Raw genomic sequence first — 14,096 nt, 5'->3', positions numbered from 1 at the left:
GCCTCACGACTAGTCCCGCAGATCCCAACCGGGTGGGGGCGGGGGAGGGAAGGGGGCGGCCTTCTCACGCAGAAGGGCCAGCGCGGTGAGAGGCGGCAGGACGCGCTTCTTTCCTGACCCGCCTGGGCTCGGCGGCTGCGCCAGCGCTTTCCAGTGGGGCGGGCCGGCCAGCCAGCCTGTCCGCTTCCCGTCTCTCTCTCTCTCTTGCTTTTTGCACCACGCCCAAGGCCAGAAGCGCATCTCTCTCCGTTCCAGCTCGGGCGCGTCTCCTTCGGGAGCCAGGAGGAGAAGCCTGCGCGGTGCTCCCGCTCCAGACATGAACCCCCAAGGCGGGGAGAAACGGGCGAGAGGTCGGCGGCGAGGCCAGCGCTTGGCGCCCCCGCGGCTTTTGCTCCTCAGCTTCTTCACCTGACGCCCCGGGGGCTGCGGAGGACGAACTCCTTCCCTGAGCCGACTGGAAAGGTTCCCCTTGGCTGGGAAAAGTTGGGACTTGATTGCCTGGCTCTGCCCGGTCGCGCAGCCGAGGAAAGGGCGCCCGCCGTCCTTCCGCGCCTTCGCCTGGCTTCCTCGGCGGTCTTCCTCAGGCTCCTCTCCGCCTGGCGTCCCACAGTTGCTGGATTCTCGCCGCTGCCCAGCGCGCTTTTCAATCGGTAGGTAGGCAATGAGTTATGGCCGGTGAAGAAGGAAAAATGCTCGCGCTCTCGCTCTCTCTCTCTCTCTCTCTCTCTCTGTGTGTGTGTGTGTGTATGTATGTATGTATGTGTATATATATATATATATATATATATATATATATATATATATATATATATATATATATATATATATATATATATATATATATATATATTGTATATATATATATATATGTGTGTGTATATATATATATATATGTGTGTGTATATATATATATATGTGTGTGTGTATATTTATATATATATATATATGTATATATATATGTATGTATATATGTATATATATATGTATGTATATATGTATACATATATATATATATATATGTATATATATATATATATATATATGTATATATATATATATATATATATATATATATATATATATATATATATATATATATATATATATATATAGTATATATATAGTTATATATATATATATAAAATACACACACACACACATACATACATGACCCAATTTCACTGAACCGATCAACTCCAGAGCAGAAATATATATATATATGGAGGGTTGTTTTTCTTATTAGCTGGTTTTTTAAAAAAAGGTTTGTGATTCGTTATGCACCAGTCCGTTTCTGCTCTGGAGTTAGTTGATCGGTTCAGTGAAATCGGGTCGTGTGCAGTTGAACATGAAGTCTCTATTTCTTGTCCCAACATGATTTTTGGATTTTTCTCTTAGCCTTTTCATTGATTGCTCTAATACTCTCTCTGCCTTTCTCTCTCTCTGTCTCTCTCTCTGTCTCTCTCTCTGTCTCTCTCTTTCGCTGAGTTTCTGAGCTACCCAATAATTTCCCAGCAAACTAATGAAGTATGTAATTGAAATCCAGATACCCCTAGGCTACAGCAGCAAACATTTAAAAGAATCAAGGCTGGAGCAGGTCTGCAGTGGGAAAATAAATTGATCGTAAAGAGTTAAAATAACTTTAAAGGACTGTCATAAATACAGAGAGTGATTTGTTATTGTCAGTACTGAAAGTATGTTAAAAGGGTCTAGCTCAGCTTTGTGTCCTGAAATGGAATTGTATTGTGCATGCATATATCTAAAAAATTTTCTGTGACCCAGAACCTTTGGTTAAATACACTGATAGGGTCTAGTCTGCTAGAGGCATGGATTGTTCGTGGACTTCTCATGGGATTCTGAAACCACTTTTCTGCAGGTATATTTCTGTTTTAAAACAAGGGCATTGCAGTGTAAGAACATTTTGAATTGCTTATGGTGCCAAGGCACGTTTTTGGATGCTTTTGCCATGCTATGGCAACACAATCTGCATCTAGTCCAGGCTAGCCCAGCCTACTTATTGAGGTGTATTCTTGCTGAGATCCTAAATTCATTTAGTTAGCTTTTGCACAACCTAATTAAGTACAGAGAAGCACCAGTTCCAAATGTCTGGTTCCCAGAGGTCTTCCTTGTAGTTATTAGTTTCTTATTTCCATAAAAGTCTCAGTGAGAGCTATATGGTGGAGACTGATCCTCTAGCCACTGAGACCACAGACTATGCTGGAAGAAGATGATGGACATTAGATTGAAAATAGAACTTCAGGGGAAAGTGATACCTTGGAAAGTCTAAGAATTAGAACTGCAGGTCCTCCCAGACCTAATAGGCATCCCTTTCTGATATTGTATGTCCATGGCTTTCAATTTCAGAGAAATGTGTAAGAACTGAAGTTTATTTTGGGCTGGAATAGGACATGAAGAATAAAAGGAGTCGGGAGATCACCAGATCAGGATGAAACAGAGGTTGAACATTTTTCCAAACCTACTTCTAGTTGTGCTCTGTGACTATGGTGAGTATACTGTATATCATAAAATTAGCTACATCACTCTTGTCATTTTGAAACGTGATACCCAGATGGAGGGAGTGGCAAATCCCATCATCCCTTGATGTCTAATAAAAAGCAACAGATTGAAAGAGGTTCAGTAGGTGACTTGAGGAAACTTGAGTTGTTGTTCTTTCCTATAAATTTTACACCCCTGGAGGAAAACTGGGGCAAGCAGACTAGCCTGCTGTCCTCCCTGTTTTCTCTGCCTTCCATTTTCTTTGAAAAGGACCCTCCCTCAATGGTGGCTTTAGACGGTAAGGAAGCAGACAATGTCATGGATCCAAAATCACATTTCTTAACAGCAACAACGTCGGCCACCATTGAATTGAAGCAAGCAGAAGACAAAGTCTCTTACCTTGGCATATAAAATAGTTTTAAATGTTTTCTTTGGTAAATATCAAGGAAACTATTTAAAGGTTTAGCTACTAGCTTTTAGGTTAGCTTGTGAATGTTTTTAAATGTTTAACTATCTAGAAAAACAGATGTTCTTTCTAAAAAAACATTGAAATCCAGTAGGGGACAGAGAATCAAAAGTAGTGGAGGTAGGTTTGGCGGCTTTAAAATTACGGTATTTGTTTGTTAGAATGGTAAGGGAGAGAAGATTTAGGAGGAAGGAGTGGAGACAGTGGGGGTTTCTTGCTTGTGGTTAAGAGATGTGCTTACTTTTGTTAAAAACAGCTGAGAATGAGAGAATTAAGGCACCTAGCACATTATAAGTGCCAGTTCATTACTGTAGCTGAATTGTTGTATAATTCAGCAATTGTACATAGGCATATACTTTGGACAGAATTACTATTCTGAAAAACAAAATTGGGCTGTTTGAATCTTTCATCTGTTCTGCATATGAACATTGGTATTAAATTACATTAAATTGGGATTATAATAGAATGACAGCGTTGGAAGGGACCTTGGAAGTCTTCTAGTCCAATCCCCTGATTAAATTTAAATTAAATTGGGATTGTAAATTAAGCAGATAATAGGCTGTGAGCTACATGTTATGTAGATTAAGGTGTTTAGCAGCAACCTTTAGAGCTATAATTCTAGCATCCCTTCCCACAGAGTATAGTTTTCAGGGATGTTGAGAACTGTCATGCCTTAGGTCAGAGGTGCCAAACTGGCAGCCTGCAAGTCATACCCAGCTCTGCAATGGCAAAAAAATGTCACAATATGTCACGTGACGCGATCGAGTTTGACACCCGTGCCTTAGGTGGACTACTATACTTGGTTATATTAAATTTCCCCAAAATCATGTAAGCTCTACTTCTTCATGTTCTTCTCATTAATTATACTATCAAATTCCTTTTATTTTCCAGTTCTGGGAGCAATCAAACTTCTCTTGGAGCAGCAGACTCATATAGCTTTAAGCAACGTTACAGTATCTGTTAGTTTTCAGAATTATTATGATGCTAATGACACACTGAAAAACATTTCTGTTCTACTCATGGAAGCCAGCACCAACCAAATTGTTGCCCATAAACAGCTTCCAGAAGACCAGCGTCAAGGTGTGGTTGGTTTTGAGTGCTCTCACTTTACGAACGCTGGGAGTTACTGGTTCAAGCTGGATTCTGAAAACATCGGAGGACTTAATTCCCAACAGAATAGAGGAAGTCTTCTACTCAATGTGAAATGGCCTACATTTAATTTTGATCTGAGGAGGATTTCAGATAGTCACAGGAATTCCTTTCAGCTTGGACTGTTTACTAATGAATATTTATGTCCCATAAATGCAACAGTGATTTCTCTGGATGTAATTCTAACCAGCGACCTATACGAACTAGGGACATTGATCTCAAATGAGACACTGGGCCTGAGAACAAGGAGAAGCCTCTCTCTCTTTGAGTTGCAATCAGTGACATTGGACTGCCCTGTGATTAGCCCGGAAGCCTACATTACTACATTACTGAAATCAGCAGAGACAGGTTCAGTCATTGCTTCATCAGGACCTATAGATCTTGTGGGCAAATTTGGATACAAGCTTCTTGTATCAGAAGAAGTGTTTTGTGAGTCTTCGGTTGTGGCTTCTGTTGTTTTTCCTCCGTGCACATCTTCTGCTGGACGCATTGCTGTATTTAAGTATAACCCTTTGGGTCAAATGGTGTCAAAGCTCTATGAAAACATCTTGAATCCAGAGGACCATCAAATAGAACTCAGTTGTGCATTGTTTGACAGTGGCACAAACAAATACTGTTTTGAATTTAGCTCTTCCAACCAAGTGAATTCCACACCATGGGCAAAAGAATGTGTACGAATCCAGAGGAATGTTGGTTTGTATTACTTTTCCAAAATGTCTTTATTTTAAACAGGAGGATTTCAGTGTCTTTTTGGATGCATATTCCATCTGGAAACTAGAGTATAATACAAAAGCATAATCCATCATCTTTTATAAATAAGTCTGCATCGGGGTTGAACTACACACAAAGGATAGGATTCCTGCTAAATATGGTAAAATTTTGCATTGACAGTTTGCTAGATGGATGAACGACAAGGGGAAAGGATTGTATTCTATGTTCCTATAACTATTAAAGGAACGAGCAGCTTATGAATTTTTAAAGGAACGAGCAGCTTATGAATTTTTAAAACATGTAGATAAATTGTGTATTCTATATACCATCTCTCTTATGTATGCAGTTCTGTAGATGAGGCTGAGTCTTGCCTTTCTTATTTAAAAAGAAAGAAATTTTCTTGTACTATTCCCCCCCCCGCCCCCCCCCCCCGGCTTCTAGAGGTACCAGACGTGAGCTGCCAAAATCCACAAGATGGCTGCAAAGAAAAATATAGGTAGTCCTCAACTTACGATCACAACTGAGCCCAAAATTTCTGTTGCTAAGTAAAACATTTGTTAATCGAGTTTAGCCCCACTTTATGACCTTTCTTGCCACAATTGTTAAGTGAATCACTGTAATTGTTAAGTTAGTAACACGGTTGTTAATTGAATTTGGCTTCCCCATTGACGTTGCTTGTCAGAAGGCCCCAAAAGGTGATCACATGACCCTGCGTCCCTGCAACTATTGTAAATGCATGTCAGTTGCCAAGCATCTGAATTTTGATCACATGACCATGGGGATGCTGCAACGGTCGTAAATGTGAAAAACAGTCATAAGCAGGGCTTTTTTTCTCATAGAACGCTCAGACTGGAGTTCTGGCACCATTTTTGGATGGAACCTTGTAGGATAGGCAAGGCGGGTTGTATGACATGTGTGAGTTCCGGCACCTTTTTCTTTTACAAAAAAAGCACTGGTCATAAGTCACTTTTTTCAGTGCTGTCGTAACTTTGAACAGTCACTAAATGAATGGTTGTAAGTCAAGGGCTATCTGTGTTTCCCCCCGCCCCCACCATCTAGTAATTGTCCAGATTGTTGCAGCCCAGATCTCATAACCATCTAATCTGTATCCCCTGTCTCATTCCAAGTCATATATCTTCTCTTGTTTTATCTATTTTTAAAGAATATTCCCCATTCTAGGAAACATATACTATATGATGAGGAGGAGGCAAATCAAGTAAATTTAAATAATGCAAAGATGCAGAATTTTAATGGGTGAGCATTAGCCTCAGATCCAGGTTAGTCACAAAATATTCCAGGTTGCCTTGGGCAAGGCATGGTAAGCTGCTTTGATTATCTACAAGACTTTACAGTGAAAACATTAGCCAGAAAATGAAAGGAGTATCCAGTCACAAGAACTTGCCAAGTTACTCTGGTGAGATACAAATTATTTGCTGAACCAACTGGGAAAATGCGTCTCTCTCAATTAATTATAGCAAATGTCCAAAGAAATTTGATGATCCTGATTGCTATGTAACATGCAGCACGTGTCTTTTTTTTAAAAAAAAATGTAGCCTTACATTGTCTTAGAAAGAAATGAAATAAGAGCCGTTTTGAATCTCTTCACATAGTACATAGATGGTCCTTAATAAGATTATTGTGTAGATAATAGATCACACATGGTGTCTTGCAAATGTGCTGGGATTACAACTGCCAAGATTCACAGACCAACATATCTGTAAAATGCCAGATTGTGACAGGGTGATATAAGGACATTATGGCATTCTGTGCTAGGATTCTCCACCCAAACTCCTACATAGGACCATAAGTTTAAGTTTCCATTGCCCACCAATACAACTTGTGTGTTTGGTCTAATTTGGACCGACTCTTCAAGCTATATGTATATATATGAATGAGTTCCAACTGGGAGAGTGGGCTGTTGCTTGGCATTATTAGAAATACCTTTTCAGGAGGTGAGGGCACAAGGCAGTCTCACCATGGCTGTTGCATGATGCTTGCTCAAGAAATAATTCTGGCAGTTGAATAGGTGGCTGCTTGCTACTGGACCTTCTACTTTCTCTGTGAGAGAAGGCTTCCAGGGTAAGCCATTGAAAATCATACAGTTGTCCTCTCTGGGGTAAATTGTCTTATTCATGAAGTGTTCTACAATTATGAAGAAGTTGTGGTCTCTAATTGCCAGGCTTTTTTTCTTCTTACTAGTTTTGCTCTTTTGCTTCTCAGCAGCCCAGCATACAAAAATTAAACACGACTTCTATGCCAGGAAATGAATCACCTCTTGAATTTCTCACTTTGAAAGTGTTACTAAAGGCTCAGAGCCAAGACTGCCAGCATAAACCCTCTGGTAATTCCAGTAGAGCTGCATTTTCCCTCTTGACTCCATTATCTATCCAAGCAAGCTCTGCTCTTACTTATAGGAAATGAGAATTCTGATAGTGGACAAGTGGGAAAAATCACGCCATAAACAAGGTAACTGTCATAAGACATCATGATCAATATATTGGTACAGTTGTCCCTATTTTGAGGTTATTAAAGACCTTCCCAACCAACTGCTTCAAATCACTTGCAAGAATGATTTCTCCCATCCTAGCAACTCATTGACCAGGAAGGAAAGAAGGAGAAAGGAAATGGGCCAAGGGAACACAGTCCTGACCCAACAGAGATGAAAGTGACCCTCGACAGCATTCTTGACTCTTGATATAGAGGTATTTGCTGACCAGGTTCTTCTGGTATGGTAAACAAGTGTGACTAACCCGGGAGCTTTTAATCTGGAGAACTTTAATGCAACGGACAAACGGATGTTTCTGGAAGTTGACTAAAGCATTCCATTTGTTCCTAGCAGCCCCAGAAGATAGGGCTCATTGTTAATTTTCATTTCTTGAAATATCTTCTCTGCAGATATTTTAGTGGAAAGGTAAGAAACCTGTAGCCCAGTAGTATTTAGATTTTGATACAATCTAAATTGCTTACATAAAATTGGATCTGAATCAAGGCAGGTCTGTTCTTTTCACGAGGTTATTTTTTCCTCCTGTCCATAGAGGAGTCATCTGGAGATTATAGGCCAGAACTAGCATATTACAGATATTTGCTTAACAGGCAATTGTTATAATTGAGAAGTACTATGTTTGAGCAGACTTTTGAGCAGCACAATTTTTCATATGGTGTTTGTCTACATTAAGCACTCACAATGTGAAATTTAGAAATTTATAGAACATCAAATCATTTATTGGACCAGCTGCTCAGGATTGCCTACTTTGGTGGGCAACAATTCTCTAGCCTTGAATCTCTCCTGCCATTTATTATATGTACCTTCTTTAACTGGAGGTGCTGAGGGGTGGAATCTAAAAGCATCTGGATAGAAAAGGTTTGCTCCATCACCACATGTGACTCCTCCATCATTGTTACTCAGAGACAATCATTTAATACTTCAATACACACGACGTATCACATATTAGGAGTTAGCTGTGGAGACCTTCCCCCCCCCTCAGATCAGATATTCCCTATGTTGGTTTTACCTGTGCAGAATGTTGAAAGCCATCGAGAAACAGGACAGCGTGAAGATGACAACATTCTATAGACCATAGAATTAGACCATACTATGTTGTAGCTAAGAATGCTTTTGGCTTTCTCTTTTTATATTTGTGTAAAATGTATCTAGTAATACCCAGTTAGTAACATTTTTAATCTCTCTAGCATAAGTGGTGGGGCAGAAGTGCTGCTTAAGACATAAAAGTCATTTTACAGATAAGATAGAAGCAAGGATGGGTTGCAAGGATAAAGAGATATAGCTTGCGGAAGAGGGTAGAAGCTTGATCTACTGTATATATTTTTTATCTTATGCCTTCCATTGGTTTGACTTATTAGTACTCATTTTCTTCCTGCATTTTGCATAAAGTTTTTTACCCCTAAAAGAAAAGTGTGATATATGTAGTCATATGTATATAGATACTGTTTCCTGCTAATCAGCCTCGGGTTAGTTTCTGGTCAGTGGAAACGCAAGTTCACAAAAATACACTTTTCCTGAAGGGTCATCAGCTTCAGCTGTGTTACCCTGCTGTATAGCATTCACAAGTCCCAGGTCTTCTGTTACCATTTGCTCTCTGGTTAATTTATCACATCTTTTGTCTACTCCTTAACAACGGAAGTCACTAATAGTCTATAGGTAGTCCTTGAGTTACAACAGCTCATTTAGTGACTGTTCAGTTACAATGGCACTGAAAAAAGTGACTTACGACCATTTTCCACACTTCCAACTATTGCAGCATCCCCATGATCAGATGATTAAAAATGTCGATGCTTGAAAACTGATTCATATTAATAACGGTTGCAGTGTCCCGGGGTCACGTGATTTTTTTACAACCTTCTGATAAGCAAAGTCAATGGGGAAGTCAGATTCACTTAACAACTGTGGTACTAACTTAACAACTGCAGTGATTCACTTAACAACTGAGGCAATAAAGGTAGTAAAAACGGGGCAAAACCCGCTTAGCAGCATAAATGTTGGGTTCAATTGTGGTTGTAAGCCAAACCTATATTTCGTTTAGGGATAATTCAGTTTCCAAAAGGAATTTGAATCCATCTACTTTCTAGAACATAATAAATTATTCTTATCTTGTTTTTTCTGCAGGATGTTGATAGCTTTAAGAGAATGGCTCTCTGTAGTAATGTCATTTATGTATTCCTAGGAGGATCCTGGAGCACTTGGCAAGCCTGGAGTTCGTGTAGTGCCACTTGTGGAGGTGGCATTCGTAAGCGTTATCGGGAATGCCTCATGCCTTCCCCAGTCCACATGATGCACGGTTGCCCGGGAAGGCAACAAGAGACTTCTCCGTGTTCTTTGGAGGAATGCCCCAGTATGTAAGCTTGATGTTTCAAAAACACTATAGTCTATACAACTTTGCATTATTTTTGTATGTATTCAACAGATCTCTGCCCAATATATTGTCTGGGGACAACAGTCAGCATGGAAGTCTAGGGCAGGGTGGATTGAAGGAAGGAAACCCAAGTATAGAATTGTGTCTGATTGGCACATATGAATGTATTCGTGTAATCAACATTTCCCAGGGTACTGCCATTTAAAGCCTCCTAGAGTCCAGTGAAAATGTGGTATTGTAGAAACGCACTGGAAGTTTTACAAGTTGCAGGCCCATACATCTAGAGAGCATTGGGTTGGGAAAGGCTGCCATATATTGTTTATATATTGAGCTATATCCAAGCAACGGGTAGACTTGTTAACCAATTGATGTCATATGATTTTTTTTGACTGACAGCTATGCAAATACTGAGACTCACTGCATTTAACAGTTTTTAACCTTGCCTCCAGGATTACAAAGTTCCTAAGAAACTCAGGATAAGCCCTATTTGGAATTGCTGTCCACAACATGTCAAACTAAAAGATTTAGGTTGGTACAGAGCTTGCCGTGTTTTAACTAGGTTGACTGCGTGTCCTACTTTAGAGAGAATATTTCTGTGTTTGGTGTTGTCCGTTTCCTGGTCAACAGAGCATTCTGTGGGCCCAAATACCTGACTTGGTTGAGATGGCAAGCTTATTCCTTTTACACAGTCTTAATTTACATAAAAATATTTCACAAAATCATGAACACGAAGAGCACCTCCAAAATGTCCCAGTAAAGTAGATTTTTACAATAAGTGCCTTGTTTCCTGGCTAGCCAGAATAGCCATCAAGTTGTTCAAATGAGGCTGTCATTATTGCACTTTGTACTATGTTTTAATAGTGTAATACATTTTAGTTGTGACAGAGAGAAAAATGGCTCCAAAGTTATTTTGGAACAGCTGCAACACCACATCTGAATAAAAAAAACAGTGATTACAAAGCTACATACATCCAAGCATCGGAAATCAGTCTTAAAACGGTTGCATTTCAACCTGTGAAGTTCTGGCATACAGTGATATCAGAAAGCCAATGCTGAAATAGTTAAAAAGTGCTTTAAGGCCATAGAGTGAGAATCGGTAAGTAATTTGTTGGGTTGATTGGCAGTTATAAATTGTGTTTTCTGATGTCTTTTCTCTTTGTTTCAGTCACTACAACTGGCCTCCTCACACCATTATCTCCTGAAAGAGCTGTCAATAATTTGATAACTATCACTGGGATATCGTTATGCTTATCTATAATCTTTGCAACCATCCTTATCACCTTATGGAGGAAGCTTTGCAGAACCCAGAAGTGCAGCAGTCCAGTTAACTGTGACTCCACTCATTCACCTGGCTTTCGAAAAAATTCCGACGAAGAAGATATTTGCCCAGACAGACCTCAACAAGAAAGCTTTTCTGAGGGAGAAACCTCTTGTTTTTCCCCAGGAGAAGCTTCTGACATAACCTTGAATTTCAGGAGAAGCCTTCATTTGGTCCCCGAAGATGGAGGAGGATTAGCTCATGAGAATTCGCAGTCCAGTGCCCATAAAATCATCCCTCCCATTTATAGCTATCGCCTCGCCCAGCAGCAGTTGAAAGAAATGAAGAAAAAGGGACTTACAGAAACAACCAAAGTTTATCATGTGGCTCAGAACCCTCTCATGGACACGATGAAAACAGAAAACCAAGAGGTAGCTGCTGCAAGTAAGTTTAGAATAAAATCTCCATTTCCAGAACAGCCACCTGATTATCTAAGGTTATCAGGGGATAGACCCTGTTCTAGGATGGATTGCACATTTTCGCAGGCCAATTCTGTGTTGAGCCCCAATCATTCCTTAATGAGAAGAAGCCACCACAGGTATTACGATAACAAAGGAGAGTCAACAGAAAGAGGATACCAAAAAAGTTCACAGTTCAGAAGAACAGCAAGTTTCCATGAAACTAGAAAAGCAAAACCATTTCGGAAAAGAAGCATGTCTACCCTTACACAAAGTCAGACTTCATTCAACCACTGCAGGGCCAAACTCTGGAATCATGTTATGGAAAAACAACATTGTGTTAAATCTAAAAATACAGCACAGAACACTATGGAACTTGAATTGTATCACAGCATTCCTTTAGCCACAGAGTCATTGAGTTGGGGGGGACCTATTCCTCACAAACAGAAACTTCCAGAGAAGAAACCAGATCTGGTTCACCATCATCCTCTGGGTTCTTTTGTATCTTGTGCTGATAAATCAGAACATAAGAGAACCAGAAGTGGACCTTTTTTATATCCTGCAGGTGCTTGGAGGAAGGAGTCTACTTTCCTAACTCTTAAGGATGGTCACCAGAAATTGGAGACTCTGAGTCCCTCACAGTATAGAAAGAGCAAATGTCAAAGCTTTCCATCTGATACTGGGTGCCACTTCTATGACAACACTTCCTTTGGTTTGATTGACTCAGAACAACAAATGTTTGACCTGCCTGGATATCTTGAGTTAAATGAAGGTGAAACAAGTACTTTAACTGCTGAAAATTTGGTGATCTGAAATTCTTGTAGGCAAATGGGAAGCTGCGGCATTAGCAACTGCAAAAGCTCTTAAACTTTCAAAATGTACTTTAACAGTAAACTCCTTAAGAAGGGAAGGAGGCCTAATTATCATTCCATCGAAGCAGGCCAAATACTTGGAAAAAGTAAATGATACCCTAAGACAAAAATAATGACTAAATATGTACTTGTGCAGAATCTCTCTAAACTGTCCCAGAAATAAGATGCTTTTAAGGCCAAAGTTAGCCTGTATGCTTACATATTCAGTTTATAGTATTGGACGTTGGTATTGGAGCATATAATACATTTTAAATTGGTTAGCCTTACTATCCTCAGAATTCCTTGTCAGTGGCTGCTAAGTGACTGTGAAAATGTCTGTGACATTCTACACCGTGGCATTCACTGGCCTATAAAATCAGACTTGGAGGTCTGCATTTGGTAATAGTTAAAGAGGTTAGTGTGGTTGCAGGCACAGCTGGAATATAGCCGGTCTATTCATTTCTATTGGACAAGCACTGGATGCTTCTTTAACCACTGTTTGCATCACAGTAACTCCAATTACAAAGTTGCCTGTTAGACGTCCCCTCATGCTTCTCTTGTTTAGTTGCAAAGCAAAATTCTGCTTCAGAAGAATCCACCTTAACATTTTTTATTCTCCTTACAAGGAAACATATCCTTGTCAACATCCTTTGCAAACTTCAATAAATTTCAGTTGAAGAAACTTTAAAATTAAGCAGTTTGGTTTTGGTTTTTCCCCACTGGCACATAGTTATCGAAAGTGTTTCTTTCAGAAAATGCATGTAAAAAAAATAAAACGTGAAACAAATGTTATTAGTGTTTTGTAACAGACAAATTCTAGACATTGATAAACAACGAGCTAATGTTTATTTTTATGCTGTTTGAAAGATGACGATATAATTGTGATTACATATTTTTGCAATTGCTGCTACTTTAATTGCATTAAATATGGCTGATGTAAATGGACTTAATAATGTCTCACACATTAGGAATTAATATAATTGTTCACATTTTACCAGAAGACTGAGAGAACATCCATCCCAAAGCTAGGCTTAGCCCATCACGGAGTCGTAAGATTTGAAACATTATAAATTGAAAAGTTACAGCTTTAAACACATGGTGCTTATTCAGAATAATTTTTTTTAAAAAAAACACCTTTTGTGAAAAATGCACGTCTAGCTTTATACATGATTAGGCAGCTGTCAAGATTCACCTTTCTTTCCTTTTTTTTCAATTTAAGAAAGTCACCAGTTTTGAAAATACGAATTTAAAAAGGACAAGGGGATGCCAAGTAAACCTGCCTTTCCGATCTAACATTCTTTATGGCTCTGTGGCAGCAGCCAGAAATCCTTTCCTTAGAACGTCTCTGATGGGATTCACACAGATTGGTCTCATGCTCTCTTTATGGACCTTAAAACCCTTTCTTCCCAGTGACTCACAGACATTTTTCTGCATTTCCCCGAAAGGTGGTCAATTTTTGAAAGACAGGGAACAAAATGAATTCCCAAAACAAATTTAAAAATATGCAATGCTGTATTCAACAAGTGACTATTTTTTTGTAAAGGAAAGGTAAATAATAAGCAGAATTGTCCTTTGTGTGCCCTCAACAAAGTAGAGAGGTTCCCCCCCCCCCAAGTCTATTTTTGAGGGCATGTTCTGTTTGTACGAAAAGCCATTTTTAAAAAAATTGTTAGCTGGTGCAATGATACAGGAATAATGCAATGATCGGTAACCCAAAGCAAAATCTGATTTTCCTCCTTACCGTGGCATGCTCCTTACGGTAAGATTTTTTTTCAGTGTGCTAAGTCTCAAGCCAAGGACCACATATACAATAATTTTGGCATGCCTGCTTCTCTTTCT

At 39.5% G+C, this 14,096-nt stretch overlaps 1 protein-coding gene across 1 annotated transcript; it reads left to right on the top strand.

Annotated features, from left to right (window-relative positions):
* The first annotated feature begins 320 nt into the window (after positions 1-320).
* Positions 321-14,084, top strand: THSD1 (thrombospondin type 1 domain containing 1). The gene is made up of 5 exons (XM_083358486.1): positions 321-650; positions 2,362-2,501; positions 3,851-4,801; positions 9,502-9,669; positions 10,856-14,084. Exons 2-5 carry the CDS (start codon positions 2,444-2,446, stop codon positions 12,217-12,219), a joined length of 2,541 nt encoding a protein of 846 aa, XP_083214612.1. The 5' UTR covers positions 321-650; positions 2,362-2,443; the 3' UTR covers positions 12,220-14,084.
* Positions 14,085-14,096: the final 12 nt, after the last annotated feature.

The sequence above is a fragment of the Vipera ursinii genome (assembly GCF_947247035.1).
Source record: "Vipera ursinii genome assembly, chromosome: 1".
Classification (NCBI taxonomy): domain Eukaryota; kingdom Metazoa; phylum Chordata; class Lepidosauria; order Squamata; family Viperidae; genus Vipera; species Vipera ursinii.
Note: the sequence above shows the minus strand (reverse complement) of the source record. Positions and strands in the feature narration are given on the sequence as shown.